The 21,027-nt window shown below is 38.5% G+C and overlaps 2 protein-coding genes across 2 annotated transcripts; both read left to right on the top strand.

The window, feature by feature from the left end:
- Positions 1-1,263: 1,263 nt before the first annotated feature.
- LOC119514320 (keratin-associated protein 3-3-like) lies at positions 1,264-1,557 on the top strand. The gene has a single exon (XM_037810034.1). The coding sequence runs from the start codon at positions 1,264-1,266 to the stop codon at positions 1,555-1,557; it is 294 nt and encodes a 97-aa protein (XP_037665962.1).
- A 12,509-nt stretch (positions 1,558-14,066) lies between these two features.
- KRT40 (keratin 40) lies at positions 14,067-18,918 on the top strand. Its single transcript, XM_037809079.1, has 7 exons — positions 14,067-14,513; positions 15,080-15,162; positions 15,428-15,584; positions 16,345-16,506; positions 16,586-16,711; positions 18,084-18,304; positions 18,819-18,918. Exons 1-7 carry the CDS (start codon positions 14,067-14,069, stop codon positions 18,916-18,918), a joined length of 1,296 nt encoding a protein of 431 aa, XP_037665007.1.
- Positions 18,919-21,027: the final 2,109 nt, after the last annotated feature.

Below are 21,027 nucleotides of genomic sequence, written 5' to 3'. Positions count from 1 at the left end.
TTTTTCTGTCTATTCTTTTATCTTAACCTTACCTTCATTTTAAAATGCAAATTACTTCAATGATGATGATACTTTATCTTTCTATAGCACTTTATGTTTGCCTACAGACTTAACCCATTTTGTCTCACATGAGTCTCACAACAATCTTCTGCTTTGGAAAATGCAGGTATTATTTTTGCAGAGGAGAAAAGGGAAGGGGTTGGTACCCAAAAGTGACTCTTGCCATTACAATGGAGAGAACTAGCACTACTGGGACCAGTAAACAGCTCTTCGGACTCCAGATGGGCTCCTCTTGATTCTACAGCATCCTCTAAGACATACAGACAAGTCCACCATCATATATTGAACAGATATACTTGAAGGAGGAGATGGGAGGATAATGAGAAGGACCATCACTTGAAGGATGAGTGAGTCAAGATGGAGTGGAAAATGGTTTGAGGTATCAGGATGAAAAAATATATGTGCTTAAGTGAAAAGACAAGCTATAGAACCATAGGTATAATATGATTCCTATAATCTAATAAAATAAGCAAATTCTTGTAGAAATTATTAGAAAGATATATATTAATATTAACAAAGAATTTCTCTCAATGGCAAGATTGTGGACTTGTTTTTCTTGATACTTTTCAAACTTTTTCTACATTTTCAAACATGAAATAATATTTTACATTTGGAGAAGGGATTGATAATTTTTTTTTTAAGTCTGTCCCTACTTATTAATAGTGCACTTCTCCACATTGACGTGATTTTGATCTTCAAGAGCTCCAAAGGTAAAAGAAATTTACTAAAATTAAGCTCAGCTCTTTAAACAACACTTGATCAGACTAACTGACACAGATAAAGATAAAGAGAATAAAGACTGAACGGCAATGGAAAGAAGACTTACATACTACGGGTCCACTGTCACTCATTATTCCCTGACAGGGCTGGTGTTGGAATTATAATAGATGAGGTCTTTGATGATACCTCATAAAGCTTGAGTTCCAGTCATGAATAACAAGAGTAATCAGTTCATATTTAGCAATGAACTCCAATAAAAGTAAATTAGAACAGAGACTCATTACAAGCATCTAAATGGCAAACCAAACAAAACATAATGAGCATACTAACAGAAGCAAAAACCAGGAAAGAAGCCTCCTGGTTGGACCAACACCTATTAGGGAGGGTATATAAGAGCCCCGGACCGAGGGCAGACATTCACACCGCACAAGTCTCACCTTTCTTTTCAATCAAACCAAGTAAAAAACACAGACTCCCAGCACCATGACTTACCACGCTCCCTGCTGCTGCAGTGTCCCCACCGGCCCCGCCACCACCATCTGCTCCTCTGACAAATGCTGCCGATGCGGAGTCTGCCTGCCCAGCGCCTGCCCACACACCACTTGGTTACTGGAGCCAACCTGCTGTGACAACTGCCCCCCACCCTGCCACATTCCTCAGCCCTGTGTGCCCACCTGCTTCCTGGTCAACTCCTGCCAGCCAACCCCAAACCTGGAGTCCCTGGACCTCACAGTCTGCGTTCAGCCCTGCTGTGAGCCCTGCCTCCCGAGCTGCTGATCGATGACCGCATTGCCCGGGGCCTGACAATGCAGGAGTCAGCACAGAAGCGTCAGTGCTCACCTGTGTCAGTACCTGCGCCTAATCTCCTCTGCTTTAGAAGTTGAACTACGGGTGGCACTATCACCGACAATCCACCCAAAAGGAAACCAAGAGACCGTAAAAGGCCATGTAGCTGTTAACAATAACCAAGTGAAATTTGAACGGGTGGATGCTGATAGGCTTCCCACAGTTGTTCACTTCCCTCATGTTAAAGTATATCTTTCTTTGGGAGCTTTGGGAATTTTGTTTCTACCTTGGGTTTCTTTCTGGAAATTGAAGAACTTCTTCATGATCATCCTAATAAATTCCACATCTCTGGCATAATTCAAAACGTCTAAAATTACTTTTGTTTATTTCTGTCCATTCATTAAATGTGTTTCTTAACTATAAATGTCAGGATTTTAAGGAAAACTGTGAACATCTTTAAAACTGAAAATGGTGGGAATAGAGACAAATATTTTTTGCTTTTGTTGTTCTTGCTGTTTTAAGAAAATTCAATGGCCTCGTGTAGAAGATGATATAATATACTGACATACTGGAAGTAGAACTTTCCCTAATTCCTGTTGTTTGAGTCAACCAGTGTGAGGCATAGCAGGTCTGGCAAACCAAGACAATAACCTCGATACCACAATCTGAAAAAGATATTACAAGAAAATTGCAAACCAGTATTTCTCACAATCATGGATAAAACAACTCCTTTAGCTAATCTTACCAGCTAATCCTATTAGCTATTCAAATCCAGCAACATAAAAGGTATATCTAATGACCAAGTGGGATTTATCTCAGAAATGTTTAACACTGAAAAACCGATCAATATAATTTATCATGTTGACCAAAAAAGGAGAAAGCCTTCACAATCATCTCAATAGATATGGAAGAATTATTTGACAAAATGCAATACCCATTCATGATAAAAATTCTCAGCAAACTAGGAATTCAAGGAACTCCTTCAATCTAATAACATCTGGGCGAAATCCCACAGCTAACAGTACACTTGATGAAATACTGAACAATTTCCTCCTAAGGTCAGATATAGGGCAAAGATGTTTGCTTCCAACACACCTATTCAACATTTTACTGAATGTCCAGGCCAATTCAATAAGGCAAAAACTTGAAATGAAAAGCAGATACAATGGAAAGAATAAAACAAAACGGTTTCCATTGGCAAATAACACAATTGTGTTGTAGAAGATCCAAAGGAATCTACAAAAAGATAAATAAACCTACTAGGAGTAATAAATCCATCAAGGTCCTAGGATACAAATTTAATGTACAAAAAGTAATTGTATGTCCATATACTAGCAACAAACAATTGGAAAAACATTTTTAATGCCATTTACAATAATCAAAATATAAAACATTTAGGAGTAAGTTAACAAAATATCTTTTAAGAACTCCTCACTATAAAACACAAAACATTGCTGAGAAAAGTTTAAAAAGACCTAAACAAATGAAAAGATATATCATGCTCATGTTCTGGAAAACTCTATTATTAAGACAGCAACCATCCTCAAAAAAATGTTCAATGTTATCACAATCAAAATCTCAGCAGAGTTTTTTGTAGAATTGACCAGCTAAGTCTAAAATTCTATGGAAATGCAAAGGGTATAGACTGGCCAAAACAATCTTGAAAAAAAGAAAACAAAGTTAAGGATTCACACTTGCTGATATCAAAGTCATAAATCAAGGTTAACTAAGACAACATGGTATTGGCATAAGGATAGACAAACAGATGATTAGAACAGAATGGAAAGTCCAGAAACAGGCAAACACATGCATAGTTGTTGATTTTCAATGAATGTGTCGTTCCAATCAATGAAGATAGAAGATCGTTTCAACAAATGATGCTGGAGCAATAAGATAAATGCATGAAATAAAATGAGCCTCGACCCCACCTCATGTCGTGCTCACACAAGAATATTAATTAAACTGGTTTATAGTCCTAAATGTAAAAGCTAAAATTATAATGTTTTTGGAATAAGATTTAGGATAGCAACCTATAAACTTACAAGTCACCTTGGAGAACACAAATATTTCTTAGAGAGGGCACACAAAGCCCTAACCATGAGACATTATAAACAGGACTTTAACAAGGTTAAAAGCTCATGTGCATCAAAAGACATCATTAAGAAAATGAAAAGGCAAGCCACTGGCAGGGGAAAAAAAAAATATTTGCAATGTATGTATCTGGCAAAGGACATGTACCCATAATACAAAATGAATTCCTATAAATCAGTGGTAAAAAGACTTTTTTAAAAAATGAAGCCTGGGTTTGAATAGTTGCTTCACAAAAGAAGATATCCAAGTGGTCAATAAGCACATGAAAAGATGCTCAACATCATTAGTCATCAAGGAAATGTAAATTAAACCACAATGAAATAACACTTCACACCCACTAAAATATCTAAAATTTAAAACTTTCACAACACCAAATGTTGGTAAGGATAAGAAACAACTAGATCTCTCATACTTTATTGGTGAGAATATACAACTGCTTTGGAAAAAAAGTCTGGTGGTTTCTTATTGAAAAGACACATACACTTACTCTATGACTCAGCACTTCTACCCCTAGGTTATTTACGCAAGAGTAGTGAGAACATGTATCTACAAAAAGATTTGTATAAGAATATCTACAGCAGTTTTATCCTAATAGCCCCCAAAGAAAAACAATCTAAATGTTAATCCAAAGGAGAATGGATAAACAAACTGTGGTATATTCATAAAATGAAATACTCATCAATTAAAAAAAATAAAAAGAATGAACTACTAGTGATGCAAATGACAATGTGGATAAATTAAAAAAAAATACGCAGAGTAAAAGAAACCAGACACAAAAGTATGCATGCTATATGATTCCACTTATTAAATTCATGAATGGGATATACTAATCTATGACAATAGGAATCAGAACAGTGGTCACCTACAGGAGGTGAAAATATGTGAAAAGGGGACATAAGGACACATTCTGGTGCGATGCAAACATTTGCTATCTCAACTGGGGTGCTGGTTACATGGGTTTATACATTTGGCAAAACTGTACATTTTGCTATATATAAATTTTACTGTAACTGAGAAGTTAGGATTTAAGGACTGATTATGATTACTGAGTCATTATATAGATACTCCTTTTTACTTTCTGGTATATTAAAGCAGACAAAGGGAAATACCTGAAACCTGAATTGTAATCCAGCTGCCTTGATCTCTGATAATGATTGTACAGCCTTTATCTTGTGCCCTTGTAATTGTAAAAACCTTGTGACCAACCTTCACTTGTACCCATTTATCTAGTTTTTCGACTTCAAATTCTTATGATCACTAAAGACAGCCCCTAATGTTTATTAATGAAGGGTCTTGGGTCAGCCCAGAACTAACCCACCCCAAGTCCAAATTATCTTGATAACTGAAGCTGGATCTAACCAAAATGGGCCCCACCTGATATGTGCAGTAGTTTAAACTTTAACCTACAAGTCACCTATACCTCATTATAATACTAAAAATCACACTCATCATATTAAGGCTGCCATTTTCTTACATATGTTCTGTGACTAAGCATGTAATCAATCTGCACATGCTCAATGATTAGATCACCTCTAATTACATAATCTGGGGCCACTATACTCATTATCCTAAAACCTGCCCATCTTTTGATGCTTTAAAATTATCAGAATTACTGCAGTTCGGGGAAACAGATTTTGGACTGATAGGCCATCTGCTCTCCTGCTTCATGCCTATCTATAAACTCTTTCTCTCTTTGAAACCCCAGTGTCTTAGAAAGTGGTCATTTGAGTGCATCAGGCAAAAGAAACCACCACCTTGGTCTGGTAACAGTTACCTCAGTAAAAACGAAAGTTGGAGGAACAAAAAGAACATGTCCCTGGATTTGACAATTATGGAATTGTTGGAGAGAAATTGTCGGAGACCCTACATTGGCACTGCATTTTTACTGTCAGAAAACATCATCCTAAATAGGCCCACCTCATCCCGCATAAAACACAGAAACAAGTCTCTTTGCTTTGGTGAGAAGGTGAGTTTATTGAAGATGCATCAACAAGGAACTGGAGGGCTAAAAAAAAAAAAGACTTTCCAAGACCAGTTCAGAGTGAGAAGAATGGTTTGGGCTTTCATAACCCCAAACAAACAAAGGAATGGCCAGGACCCAGAAGAAAGCAGAAGGGGAAAAAATAGAAGAGAAAAAGTTGTTTGGTCAACATCTCCTGTTATCTTAGAGTCCTCCCCTCATTCAGGCTTGTTTTTCAAGAAGACACTGGTTACCAGACTATATGGTGATATCCCTTGCATTCTCTTGCCAGCAATGCTGGGAAAGTTCCTGGGAACAGAGAGTAAGTTTTTTGTTGTTGAGATTACAGCAACAGCAAATTATTCTAACAAGGGCTTTTTTACACTTAGAGTAACTCAAGGCTGCTTGAGTGTTCTTAATAAATGTGTTTTGTTTTGTTTTGTTTTTTGGCTACTGAAGACTATACTAAGCATTTTCCAGCTAAAGAATTATATTGAGTATTTTTTATACTTACCCAGCTACCAAATCCCCCCTTTTTATGTGATATTTTCTTGTTCTTAAGTAGTGGTATCTTGTGAGCATTTCTTTTAAAAGGGAAAGTGGGTGAAGATGAACCTTGTATAACTGCTTCCTGCCAGCAGAGCCGGTCTGGAGGCAGTGTCCACTGAAGAGCTAAAGTGACCGAGTCTTTTCTGGCAGGCAGAGCCCAAGTTGTCCATAGCAAAAGGTGTTTTCAGTAACAGCATGTTCCCATCTACTTCTGGAGCATGTCCATGTGATGTGGTTGACACCTTTATAGTTCTAGTAACTACAGAAACGGGTCTAGCCAATAACTCAGATGGGGAAACACCATGCACATTACTAGGAGCTTGGTTTAAACATGCACGCACTTCAATTAAAACAGAGGTCTAATTTTTTTCTTTACATTTTACTAGGGTTGTTAGTTAATGGGTAGAACATAATTTACATACTTGCCTTGCTTCTTTTTAAAAGTCTTTTTTTGTTGTTGTTTTTGAAGATGAAGCTCTCAATTGTAGCTAACTGCAAGCACTTTCAGAGAAGCATCACAGTAAAACAATGTAACTGACAAGGAAATTTGGCTGTTTCTGTGACATATAACATTTTTTATATAACATCTTTAAAACCATAACTAGCAGCACTATATTGTTGTTTAATATTATGCAGATCAGTAACCAACAGAAGGTTAGAATTTTTTTTTAATTTTTATAACATTGTCTAAACATTTTTTATGCAACTTACAACATAACAAATGAACTTAACCATTTTTAGCACTTCATTTTCTCAAGGTGAAAGAACAAATTCTTTGCAACTGTTGGGAATAAAAAGGTATTCTTTATGGCTTGACCTTGAGAAAGCAAAATGTTAAAAGTTGTCAGATTTGAAACAGTATTTGGCTTTTTTATTTAACTAAAGTTAAGGAAAAGACATGATAAAGTTAACATAAAGTATAAAAAGTTATTTTGATAAAACACAGACTTTCTGCCTTTTACACTGATTATTCAGAAAAAAAAAATTTATAACCTCTTACTAAAAACACATTAATAATCCAAGGAAACTTTTTTACTTTTAAGAGAGAAAACTAAATTTTTGTTTGCCTAAGGCTTAAAAAAAATTTTTAAGATAGACCCATAAAATCTTTCCTGGACAAAATTACTTTTTTTTTTTTTCCTTTTTATAATAAAAACAAATTTTTATATTTTATATTAAAAATCACCAAAATGATTTTGGAAATTTTTTTCAAGCAAATATCTTACAACATACAATTACCATTAAAATCAAATGTGTCAGAATAATGCTAAATATTTAAAACACTTTAGTCGATGCATTTTAAAACAGTAATAAAGAATCTTTTGACAAGGATTAATGGAATATATAGGTATTACATTGTTCCTCCCTCAAACACAATGATTTAATTTTGTATGAATTTTGAAATTCATGAAAGTATCCTGTCTTCACAGTTTTGTTAAATTCTTTAGAGGCATATTGGCTTTGCGTATGTGTCCACTACTAAAGGGTACTGAAAGAGAGTGAAGCCAGGCATAAGCCTCACAATCATATATAACAGTTATTAAATTAGATTATTTGAGGGGGATTCCTAATGTTCTTGTCATTTGCACCCCATGGCTGCTCCTCTTTGCCCACTTTTTTTATGCATCCTAAGGCAGCCTCCTCAGCAGGTGTGGACATATTAGGAGGATATGGGTTAAAGCGTTTGCTTCTTGGTTACTAGGAGGAGTTTTCCCAATTTAATTAATTATCTATCAGAGTATTCTCTTATAACCATCGTTTTATTGACTGGCCAAACTGGGCTGTTAAAGGGACTTTGTGCTAGTGTCATGGGTCTGTCTTTTTACACCTTAAACCTATGATCTCCATTAGAAAAGCCCTGACCCTTACCAGGTTGTGATTCAGCCAGTTTGGGCTTCATCATGTAACCACCCACTCAAATAAGAGTATAGAGACAGACAATAGTTTAAAAGTAAAAAGCACTCAAGACAAGAATTCAAATTCAACACATATTACTGAAGGAGTACTTGAGGTAAAAGGAACATGTTTACAATGCAAAAATTAACTGATACATTACCAAACCTGGGGACCTGTGGTTGTAGTTGGATATGAGATCAAAATGAGGTTGGATATGAGATCAGAAGACCCCTCCTGTTTAAGTTATAGAGTATTTATAGAGCATTTATTTAAGGTATGTTCAATTAAATCATATTCTATTTTTATGTTTGAACTACAGGTGATGAACTACAGGTGGTGAACCACAGATGAGTCACAGATGAGTCAAAAATAAAGGAGGGTATTCATGTGTTATCAGAGATTCAAACTTAACCTTGAATGTCTGCAAAACTTTACTGAAAATATTTCTACTAATTAAGCTATGACTTCTGTAAGAGCAACATAACATATCTTTTACTTATATAAAATCTAAAATTTAGAAGAGAGATTACCATTACTTATATCTAACTTACTAGTATAGTTTTCTTATTTCATGCTATAATTAGTTTAACCACTGCACCATGTTGATAAGTATACATTTGCTCAAAACTGTATTCAGCCTTGTTACATTAGTTATGATTTATTTATGATTGAAGTAACAGCTACAGACCTATACTGTTTTCTTTTTTTACACAGAGGACAAGATGGTTACATGTTACCTATATCTAAGAAGGTTGAGAAGGGCTTTTTGCTTTCCTGAAAATATTCATGGCTTTTAACTGTTTAGCTTCTCCCTCAGTACAATCTTCTAATATTGGACTCAAAGGATATGAACCATCTGTCCCAGTTATTATAGTAAGGCTTTTCACTTTCTATCATTTGAAAATTGTACTTGAGTGTTTCGGGGTAAAATTCTGTTAAATATGCGTCTATATCAGAAAGAATAGCTGGTTCTTTACCATCAGAACAGAAAGCATCAGGTGGTATATGAGGGCAGCAAGGCTCCTCAGCTGACTGATCCCTATATAGAGAGAAGGAGTCAGCATTCTCATTATCAGATTCCTCAGTAGAGATATTATCCTGCAACACTGGTTTGACAATTTGCACGTTTGCTAATTTTTAGTATCACTTACTTCTTAATGTTCTCACAGGGATTTATGGTTTTTGGGAGGACCCCTTTGGCCAGGTCCTTTTTTCTGACTTCTTAACTTTAAAAACTGACAGGCCAGCACTTCTATATCTCTTATCTAAGTGCTCTGGAAGGCCTGCTACTAAAGCAGAGGTGGAAGTCTGCATATTTTTTTTAACCGTAACTTTTCCTTTAATTTGCAGATTTCTCTCTCTTTCTTGAGACAGTCTGCTATAGCTAGCCGTACTGCACATAATGGCCAGCTGACTGCAGCTGCAGCTCATCTGTTATTTTTACTAAATTTCATAATCTTTTGTTCTTGTAATACAATTATAATTGGATAATTACCTGAAGGCCAGGAGTCCCATCTTCCGGCCACTCTGCCCCTTTACTTAATTTATATTGTGGCCACACAGTGTTGCAATAATGTACTAACAATTTATTTTTGTAAATGGTACTCTCCAAATTTAGCCCATTATTAAGAATAGTTCCCAAGGGAGATGTAGCTGGCACACTTTGAGAGTTTTCCATGGCTGGGTAATAACAACAGAAATCACGAAGACAGAACATCAGAGTAGGAGCTCCTCAAATACAACTGGTTCCCCACACAAATGCAAACTGTGCAAACTGCACACATTCAGAAGGAGAACCACAAATCCAGGGTCACAGATAGTGAGGCTCAAGCCCACCGAATCTGCATGCGACCACTGGATAAACTCAATTAGCCTTTTCACACAATAGGCTAATTGAAACAAAAGGAAGCAAAGTGAACACAACAAACAAAAGATCACACACTTACCCAGGACAAGAAAAGTCTCGATTGCAAAGTCACCTCCACCCAGATGCACCTGGTGTCCATTCGTGGCAGGTGCCTCCACCTGGACCCTCCAGTCCTAGTCCTCCAGGAAAAATTCCTGGGCAGCTGCTAGGCACAGAATTGAGGGGTCCAGGGAAGCCCTGCAGCTGATGAGACATGGATCAGGGCTGCACAATAGGCAACGGGCGTCCCATCTGGGTAGCCAAATTGATACTGTTAGAAAACACGGTCTTAAATAGTCAGGCCCGCCTGATCCCGCATCAAAGAGAGAAACAAGTCTCTTTGTTCTGGTGGGAATGTGAGTTTACTGAAGATGCATCAACAAGGAACTAAAGGGAAAAAAAAAACTTTCCAAGACCAGTTCAGAGTGAGAAGAGTGGTTTGGGCTTTTATAACCCCAAACAGACAAAGGAAGGGCCAGGACCCGGAAGAAAGCAGTCGGGGGAAAAAATAGAAGAGAAAAAGTTATTTGGGCAATGTCGCCTGTTATCTTGAAGTCCTCCCCTCATTCAGGCTTGTTTCATGGAGAAGAAGGAACTGATTATCAGACCATGTGGTGATATCCCTTGCATCCTCCTGCAGGCAATCCTGGGAGAGTTCCTAGGAACAGGGAGTAAGTTCTTTTGTTGTTGTTGAGATTAGAGCAACAGCAAGTTATTTTAACAAGGGCTTTTTTATGCTTAGAATAACTCAAGGCTGCTTGAGTGAAGTGATCTTAATAAATGTTTTTTGTTTTGTTTTGTTTTGTTTTTTGGCTACTGAAGACTACTAAGCATTTTCCAGCCAAAGAATCATATTGAGTATTTTTTCTACTTATCCAGCTATCACCTACAGGAGTTGGAAATGAGTGAAAAGGGGACATAAGGACACATTCTGGTGTGATGGAAATGTTTGATATCTCGACTGGGGTGCTGGCTACATGGGTATATACATTTGGCAAAACTGTACATTTTACTACATATAATGTATCGATTTTATCTCAATAAAAACAAAAGTTGGAGGAACAAAAAGAACATGTCCCTGGATTTGACAATTAAGGAATTGATGGAGAGAAACATTCATTAATTGGAGACCCTACATTGGCATTGCATTTTACTATTGATAAAGTGGTAGACATTCATATTGTTTATTTCCTGACAACTTTATGAAATAAAAGAGAGAGATTATTTTTCTCATTTTATAGTGGACTGAGTCCCAAAAGGGTCTCATGACTAGATAAAAGACAATACAGCTAATAAGGTATGTGGGAACCAGAATCTAACTATTATGAGCCCTAGGACAGGATTGTTTTTCTCCACCAATTTTCCTTGGCCTTCAACATTCAGTTATTTTCAGAGGAATTATGTACCAAAACAGTAATCTCTACTAAGAATAGGGGATATATTTTTAGCAAACATTTATTAAGAACCTGTTGTATTAGGCCTGATGCACTATGGCTATGAAGTTTTAAAGAGACATTGTCAAATAAGACCAGTAAACATTAAAATCATTGAAAAATTGCAATGCAGTGTAACAGCTGCTACAGTGGAGGTGTGTACACATTGCTATGGTAAGGGCCCCATCTCAGTGCGAGGTAGCTGGATAACACTTCAGCCAAGTCTTGATGCATGAGTTCATCCAGGAAAGGAATGGTAGTAGAATATTAGACAAAGGAAACAACACCTACAAAACATGGAGGCATGGCTGGAATTTGATGTTGGTGAGAGGAAATATCAAAAAATGAGCCTAGAAAAAGTAAATCAAGACCAGATTGAGGAACATTATATATGCCAAGTTATGCAGTTTTCACTTCATAAATGGAGAGTGACAAAAATAAACTTGTAATTTCAGACATTCTAGCAGCAGCAGGTGAATGTTCTGGAGTAAGAGCATATTACAAAATGAAATAACTGTGTGTTTTTATCATGACCTTCTATGAGGTCTATTTATTTTTCTGTATTCCCAATGTCCCTTCTTCTGAGGATGATATGCTATAAAAATAATTGCTGGGCAATTTCCTTATTCTAAGCTAGGAATGATAGCTACAGATTATCGTACAACACTGCACTAGCTAATCAAGGACAACATAAATAGCCCTTCTTGATGTTTATGTACAATAACCAGTAATCAACATTTTACAAATAGAAATTAGCATGAGACAAAAGGAAATATGTCTTATTTTACCTGTAACTTAAAACAATGAACATTGCTGCATTTTAATTAACTGGACCCTATGATGGACAACCAAGTCATGGATTCTCTTCAATGATATTTTTCTTTTGACTCATTAAAATACTATAGAATTGTAATTTCTCTTCAGATAATGTTTTTTATTTCATCTTTGAAATTTTATTAACACCTGCATTTTTACTGCGGTAAAATAAATGTAACATAAAATTTACCTTTTTAAAGTTTACAATTCAGCACCATTAAGTACACTCAAAATGTTGAGCAACCATCACCATAGCTAGTTCAGAACTTTCTCTGCTCAAATGTGGTCTTGAATTCTTTAACTCATATCATTTGCAGAACAGCATCAAAGTATTATGAGGCACTCTAAGAACTTTTGTATAGGTATTGAAATGTAAAGAGAATCACTAAAATCAAATCCAACTTTGTTCAATGAATAATAAATCCTAACAGACTATTTTAATCCATTATACATAGTCTCCTGTTTTTGTTTTCTTTTGTTTTTTCATTAACAGATACCTAAGAAGCAAGACCCTGAGTTAGAAAAAAATTAATTTGTTCTGGATCATGAAACTTTTAACTTTGTCAGATTACTGTTTCTTTCTTATAAGGATCTCAAAGATCCTTGAGGCAATTTGCTCTGTGTTACCTTTGAAAATGAAAGAAATACTGCAATTAAAGCTAAGCAAATTGGGAAGAGATAAACTTTCATAGTAGAGGTGAGATCAAAAGAGAATCAAAGAAAATTATATCTCAAGTCCCTTTCCATTACAGACTCCATCCACCAGGGATTTCAACCAATAGAACTACTGGTATGGATCCACATTATACAATTTTTATCCCCAAGTTCCAGTATTTTTTAATTTTCATTAAATTGAAGGCTTCAAAAAAAATAAATGAGAAAGCAGACTCCATATCAGAAGAATAGCCTCCTGTAGCTTCCTTGCTCCTATTCTAAGGGCAATCAGTGAGGATTTCCCAACTGCCTAAAAGATTGTAACTTAGAATTTATATTTCACTCTTATTAGAAATACCTAAGTAACCAATAGGTATCCCCAAGGTGGTAGTAGTAGTAATAGTAGTAATAGTAATAATAGTTCCCCTGATCTAAAAAAATGAGACACAAAGAATGTGGAGAAGGCAAGTTTCAACAAATCAAGGATTACAACTCTAGCTCCTGATAACCAATTTATATTTTGGCCTATAGGGCACCAATTATGCCCAACAACAGTTAGGCAATGGGATCTTTCTATTTTCACACAGTGAGGTACGGTTAACACACACACACTTCTAACCAAATACATACCTCAGTCCTCTACCATATAAGCCCGTATATGCTAAGTCAAGATTGCAAAAAGCATTACAAAGATGGTTAATCACACTGAACATTTTTATGATGGTGGCACAAACAAGTAAATGGCATTTAACGAGTTGCAATATTAATTTTAAAAGAAGCAACTTTTTAATGCACAGGATCAAAATCTATGGGAATACTATTTTCCTTATTTTAATCAATTACTAATTGGCCAAATTTTCTCTTCCTTTCTTTATTCTGTCAAAAGGACAGTGCTTCCTGTGAAGATTTTCTGAAACAAGTTTTTATCCTACTAGCACATGGAAATAGTATAAGTCCTGATTTAGTAACCTGAAGTTATCCCTCTTTTATGAGGCATAAAACTCATCCTCAGTAAACAAAACAAGACTAATGAAATGTTCTTATGAAAACTGGCATGAACAGTGATAAAGAAAACATCCGCTGCGACCTGTAAATACCCATTTTGGGGGGCTGTATAAAAGTCCCAGGAACGGAGGAGGCTTCTGGAGTCAGGCCACTTGGGTTTTGCAAATAGTCTCTGTTCTTTATTTCTAGGATGACTTCTCACTGTTCCCCCACTTGCTGCTCTACTGAGTCCTGTGTCAGGGCTTCTAATCTTCCGTCTGCTTCAACCTGCTCAGTGGAAACAACTTGTCTCCCCAAGGTCTGCTCTACATCCACATGCCAGAACCCCAGCTTCCTACCCAGGTCGCACTTGCCAGCTGGGTGCTTTGCCCGTTACTACTTTGCTGGGAGCTGTAGTAGTCCATGCTTGGTGGGGAACGGTGCTTGGTGTGAGGATGTGGTGTTCAACAGCAATGAGAAGGAGACGATGCAGTTCCTCAATGACAGACTCGCCAGCTATCTGGAGAAGGTGCGCGGCCTGGAAGAGATGAACGCAGAGCTGGAAAGCAGGATCCGGGAACAATGTGATCAGGAGATCCCATTGGTGTGTCCCAATTATCAGTGCTACTTCAACACCATTGAAGACCTCCAACAAAAGGTCTGCTGTCTTGTTGTCCTAATTCCTCTGCTTTCCCACTCAGTGATTTGCTTTATCTTTATCCTAGAAGAGGCCGTTTGATGAAAGGAAACCAAGGGAGAGGGAAATTGCAAGAGCTAATGTGATAGAATGGAGAGATCTCTGGGCTAAGAGTCAGGAAACATTAGCACTAGCCCCAGCACTGCCACTAATTACCTGAGTGACCATATTAAAGTCACTTACCTGTAGGCTTTACCTTTATCTTCCATAAAATGAGGAAAAACTATTTTATATCCAAAACCACTTCTGTATTTAACACTGTATATTTATATTAGATTTAAACAGTACCTTAACTGTCATCTTTTTAATCATAAAATTTCATCTAGTAGCCTTTTTCTTCTCTTTCTGATGAATTTCTATTATCACAGATGGGTAAACAGTCATGAGTGGCATAGTTAATCAGAAAAGCAGGCTGAAAGCTAGTTATACTTTCTTATAGAGATTTTTAAAAGATAATTGCATAGACGTTAAATGGATAGATAGGTTTCTTGCAAATAATCATTTATTACAGAATACCTTCTTCCCAGATCTTGTGCACGAAGGCAGAGAATTCTAGACTTGCTGTACAGCTTGACAACTGCAAACTGGCTGCCGATGACTTTAGGTCAAAGTAAGTTTAATTTGAATTCAAAAATAATTTATGATTCTCTCTCTCTCTCTTACTCTCATGCACACACACATAACACACATTCAGCACAAATATTTTTAAGCTAATAATTGTCACAAAGCTGTAATTTATAGTTATTTAGAATATAAAATAAATCATGGCATGTGGCTCCCTTGAGTCCACATGTCATTCACCCGTACACCCCCAGTACTTTGCACAGTGCCTGGCAGAGTAAGCATTGGATCTGCATGTCTTTTTTTTATGAAAGGTACGAGGCTGAACTGTCTCTTCACCAGCTAGTAGAGACTGACCTCAGTGGCCTGCGCAGGATCCTGGATGAGCTGACCCTGTGCAAAGCTGACCTGGAGGCCCAGGTGGAATCTCTGAAGGATGATCTGCTTTGCCTTAAGAAAAACCATGAAGAGGTGAGTAAAGTGGCAAAGTGGTTGAAGGACTCCTAGAGTGACAAAATTGAACTAAGATTTCATGTTGAAGTATGTAAGCTGAACTTGGGTAGACGTTGCTTAAGCTGGAACAGAATTACTTGAGGGCACTATTACTATTCAGCCTGATCATTCCAGTTTGTCTCAGAATGTGGACGTGAACTAGCCCCTGGCCAGCGCCTGGTGAAGGGTCCAAACTCTCCTCTTTCTGTGGTTTTCTGTGGAGGAGATAAACAACTTTATAAACTACTTTCCTTATGCCAACCCCAGTCTACAAAAATCAGGCTGATAACACAGACTATGAAGTCCATTTCAAAAAGGGGATAAAGATTCATGCAATATTTGGATCAATTTTCTTAAATGTTCTACATATACCCCATATTGATGAAGCTGGAAAATGAAAAGCTGGCTAATGCAACAAAGTACATTTTCCCTCTGAACATTTGTTGATGATAATAATAACTAACACTTACTGAGATCTTACCATGTGCCAAGACTTTTATAAATTCTTTGTGTAAATATATATATACACACTCTCATATAGTTCACATTAACACTTTGGAAAAGGTACATTATTATACCCATATTGCAGATGAAGAAACAAAGGCACTTACTTATAAGTGCTGAAGAGAGATTCAACCCAGGCAATCGAATCTAAATCCCACACTTAAAACTACAACTCCCAAAACCAGAAATGGGATGCCACTGGGAAGTGACCCTGTCAAACCATTTCCGCTTTCAGGAGGTCAACTTGCTTAGTGAACAGCTTGGTGACCGGCTCAATGTGGAGCTAGACACTGCCCCCACCATCGACCTCAACGGGGTCCTGGATGAGATGCGTTGCCAGTATGAAACAGTGCTCGCCGACAACCGCAGAGACGTGGAAGAATGGTTTGCTGCTCAGGTGGGCACCTGCAGCAGGAGAATGGCAGGCTTCCCGATCCCTGTCTTATTTGTGTTCTCTAATCGTGCCTGTGTTTCAGACAGAGGAGCTAAATCAGCAGCAGCTGTCCAGCACGGAGCAGCTGCAGGGCTGCCAGAGAGAGATCCTGGAACTGAAACGCACAGCTAGCACTCTGGAGACTGAGCTCCAAACCCAACAAAGTCTGGTGCGTAAGGGAAAGACAGCTTCTGTTTTGTCACGGATGAATCAGACCCTGAGATACTCCAGGGAGATATTGTCCTCTCTTCCATAACCCAAGGGAGAAACTCATAGTTCACATAGGAAAAGATCTGAAATTCCAATTTGCAGGGCCTACATTTTCTTGCCTTCTCTGAGCACACTGTTGGTCAGCTAGCAGAAGTGACAGGTGAACAGTGTGTACTATCCCAGCAGGATGCTCCGGCCAGCGTGATCCTGGGCATGATCTAGCAGCCACCCCCAGAGCCAGAGAAAGAGGGAGAAGGAAGGAGCAGAGAGGGATGGGGGACCTCTCAGCCAAAGCACTCGAAAATTCCAATGGATTTTAATGCTCTTTCATGCTCAATTTTCCATATGACCATCATTTATAAAGGAAAAAAAAAAGCTTTTCAAACTTTTTTACCCTACAACTACCCTAAAGTTCCCTCAGATTGATATCTCAACCTGACCCTTCACTGCACCCCACTCCAACCGAGCAACATGAATATCATACACTCAAGAAGTTATATCAGCCGGTTCCAGTCAAGCGTATGCCATGTTAGCTGTTATGGAGAATATCCAGGTGATTAACAGCTGAGCATCAGTCTCGTGAGAGACACTGGCTAATCTAATCCTCACAATACTTATGGGGTACATGGCTTTACAAGCTCCATGATACAGATGAGGAAAACTGAGATCAGATTAAGTAACCTACAGGCCATCATACAATTTTAAGAGGTAAATGTGGAAGCTGAACCCAGGTGTTTCCACCCTGGAACCTCTTCTCCTAACCACACTGCAGTGCCCCTCCCCGCGGGGAGCCCATACTCAACATGTTCTCTCAAACGTTGGAGATCCTCCAGAAGCTACAGAAGTATGCTGTGGGTTGCAGTAGTCAGAGTGGTGTGGTAGTAGCTAACATGCAGGCTGTAAACAATGGGTTTCAGGGAAGCCTGGGGAAAAACAATTTTATACTGAGCTTAACAAGGGTAAGCTTGATAAATTGCCTTTAAAAATTTCCAGGCACTGTTCTAAGTACTTTTACACATATTAATTCATTTAATCCTCACAACCATCCTACAAGAGAAGTACTTTGCAGTCTCCATTTTATATATAATAAAACTTAGCTCACAGAAGCAAAGTAATTTTTCCAAGGTCACATAACCAGAAAAGGGTGGAGCCAGGACCTGAAAACAGGTCCTGGCTCCACCATATTGAGTATGGGCTCAATACGTTTGAGTCTGTTTGAGTTTGAGTCTGTTTGAGTCTGTTTGAGTCTGGGCTACACTGTCCTGTTTATCCTATTTATCCTGTCCTTTTTATAGTTTCTGTTGTTGTTGTTGTTGTTTTAACTCCCACAGACAGAATCTCTAGAATGCACTGTGGCAGAGACCGAGGCCCAGTATAGCTCCCAGCTGGCCCAGATGCAGAGCCTGATCGATAACGTGCAGGCCCAGCTGGCCGAGATCCGCTGCGACGTGGAGTGGCAGAACCAGGAACATGAGGTGCTGCTGGACACGAAAGCCCGGCTGGAGTGCGAGATCGCCATGTACAGGGGCCTCCTTGAGAGGGAGGACAGCAGGCAAGTACCAGGCAACTAGTCATGAAATCCCCCAGAGTCACAAGGAGGTTGAAAGTAAAGCGCTGATGTCAGAGAATCCTGCTTTCTCCAAGGGCCCGCCAAGGTCAAACCCGATGTAGTAAGGGATCTTAAAAGAGGGATGCAAGGTGGTTACCGCTAAGCACATGATGATAGAAACATTCTGAAATATTATGAAGTTCTAAAGCAGAATAAATACCATATATAACATTTCATGCCGGGCTCTCCCTTTGCTCCTGTTTTCCATTAAAGGGAAATCAGAAACATGCATAATACGATATTTGCAAAATGAAGAAAATATATAAAATATTGTTCAACATCACTGCTGAAATGCAATTCTGGGTCCAGGGATAAAATAGACTTAAATCAAAGTGCTATTCTGCAGAGAGTTTCTTTCATAACATAATTTGTAGGCAAATTTAGCCATGATTTTTCCAAGTTGACAGCCTATTAAGCTTTCCCGTGTTAAGCTTAGTTTGAAATTCTTTTTCCCCAGGCTTCCCTGTAACCCTTGTTCTACAACCTACACGTCAAGCAATGCCTGCGAGCTGTGCTCTGCCTATGTAATCTGCGCAGTTGAAAATTGCTATGCTTGAAATATTCAACACCCAGCGCAGCTGACAGAGGACTGGAAATCAGCAGCGTCCTAGGAAAAAGATTGGGCTTCAGTCAAAGACATGCAAACCTGAAACGCTTGCTAAAATTGTCCTCTTGGCATTCTCAGTATGTTCTGCTTCATTTCTTCTGCTGCCTGTTTATTTGTGGCATTTCAGGGGCCATAAAGCTTTCTTGCTAATCTCCAAATAAAATGTGTTTTATTCTTTAACATGGTAAATATAGCTTTGCAAATAGCCATTTGATCCCAGGGAAATTGTCTAAACAAATGCCCATAGTTTGATTTTGTATAAACCCAAGTGTCTCCTCAGATGCAAATAGATTAATTAATCCATGCAAAATATCAAATACAATGGAAGACACCTGTGTATATCTTCCTGAGAACAGAAATAAAATACAACAAATTCTATTACATTTTAACTATAAAAGTAATAGAGAGGGGAGGATCTAAGATGGCAGCATAGAGAGGAGAGGACGCTAAGTAGTCTCCCTGGAACAACTAAAAAAAACCAGAAACAACTAGTAAATAATCCAGAATAACTGCAGGGGGACAGACATGACCATCCACTCATCATACATCAACCTGAATTGGAAGGATTGCCTAAGATCACAGACTAAAATCTGTAAGTAAGAACTGCGGATCCAAATTGGGAGTCCCCTCCCTCACAGCCCAAGCTACAAAGCCTCATGGTGCCAGAAAGAAGCTTTCTCCCAGCGAGCAAACATAGCTCAGCTGAGCTCCACCTGGGGTTTTAATTAGTGAGTGGGAACTGCTCACTACAAGGTACAAATCCCCAACAAGTAGACAGAGGCTTTGGGAGACGACTGACCTTGGAGAGCCGGATGGTCGCCTTGGACTAGCTCTGTTCCTTTTTCAACTCAGTGGAGAAAGCCTCGGCCATTTTCAGTTCCCAGTTCTGTGACCCAGACAGGGGTGTGGCACAGGCAGAGAGAGACCATTGAAATGCTAATAACCTCCCCCTAGGGCATCTATCTTCTCTAAGAGGAAAGGGGTGGGGCCCAGCTCTACTACCTGCCTTTCATTCAGAACCTACACCAGTCAAGAATTATACGCTAATCTTTGCATCAGGCAGAGAGCACCCCACACGGCCTGGCGGCCCAGGGCTTCCCTTGAGGGACGATGTGCACTAGTGATGTAGCACAGCCTTCCCTCAGCAGAGGTCCTGGAAGATCACAGCTGAGGAGGGGGGCCCGCTCGGAAAACCCAGGGACACTACGTCAATGCCGGTGGTTTGTGGGTCAGCAACAGAGAAAATCTGGGGCAAAACTGAAATGAAGGCTTAGACTCTTGCAACAGCCTTGAATCTCCGGGAACACCTGGGAGGTTTGAATAATAAAGCTTCCCTGCCTCCCTGACCACCCAGACACATGCACCACATTCAGGGCAGATGGCTCCAACAACAAACCCAAGCTGAGTTCTCCAACTGAACCCCACAAGAATCATTTCCCCACACACCACAGAGACAGAGTTGGGGAAAACTGACTTGAGGGGTATAGGTGACTCGCAGACACCATCTGCTGGTTAGTTGGAGAAAGTGTATGCCACCAACTTGTATTTCTGAAAAATTAGATTGGTATTTTTGTTTTTTTACAACTTGAAAGAACCCTATCAAGCAAAGCAAATGCCAAGAGGCCAAAAACAACAGAAAATCTTAATGCATATGATAAAACCAGACGACATGGAGACCCCGATCCCAAACACCCAAATCAAAATATCAGAAGAAACACAGTACTTGGCACAATTAATCAAACAATCACAATCGAGGAATGAAAACATGGCGCAGGATATAAAAGACATGAAGAAGACCATGGAACAGGATATAAGGGACATAAAGAAGACCCTAGAAGAGCATGAAGAAGAAATTGCAAGACTAAATAAAAAAATAGAAGATCTTATGGAAATAAAAGAAAGTGTTGGCCAAATTAAAAAGACTCTGGATACTTATAATACAAGATTAGAGGAATCTGAACAATGACTCAGTGTCCTAGAGGTCCACAGAACAGAAAATGAAAGAACAAAAGAAAGAATGGAGAAAAAATTCAAAAAAAATCGAAAAGGATTTCAGGGA

Source organism: Choloepus didactylus, chromosome 18 (genome assembly GCF_015220235.1).
Source record: "Choloepus didactylus isolate mChoDid1 chromosome 18, mChoDid1.pri, whole genome shotgun sequence".
NCBI lineage: Eukaryota > Metazoa > Chordata > Mammalia > Pilosa > Megalonychidae > Choloepus > Choloepus didactylus.
Note: the sequence above shows the minus strand (reverse complement) of the source record. Positions and strands in the feature narration are given on the sequence as shown.

Excerpts from the sequence above, each read along its gene's own strand:
- KRT40 (XM_037809079.1), top strand. The coding sequence starts at position 14,067 with ATGACTTCTCACTGTTCCCCCACTTGCTGCTCTACTGAGTCCTGTGTC. Across the intron at positions 14,514-15,079 it reads TTGAAGACCTCCAACAAAAG|ATCTTGTGCACGAAGGCAGA; the intron begins GTCTGCTGTCTT and ends CCTTCTTCCCAG. Across the intron at positions 18,305-18,818 it reads CTTGAGAGGGAGGACAGCAG|GCTTCCCTGTAACCCTTGTT; the intron begins GCAAGTACCAGG and ends CTTTTTCCCCAG.
- LOC119514320 (XM_037810034.1), top strand. The coding sequence starts at position 1,264 with ATGACTTACCACGCTCCCTGCTGCTGCAGTGTCCCCACCGGCCCCGCC.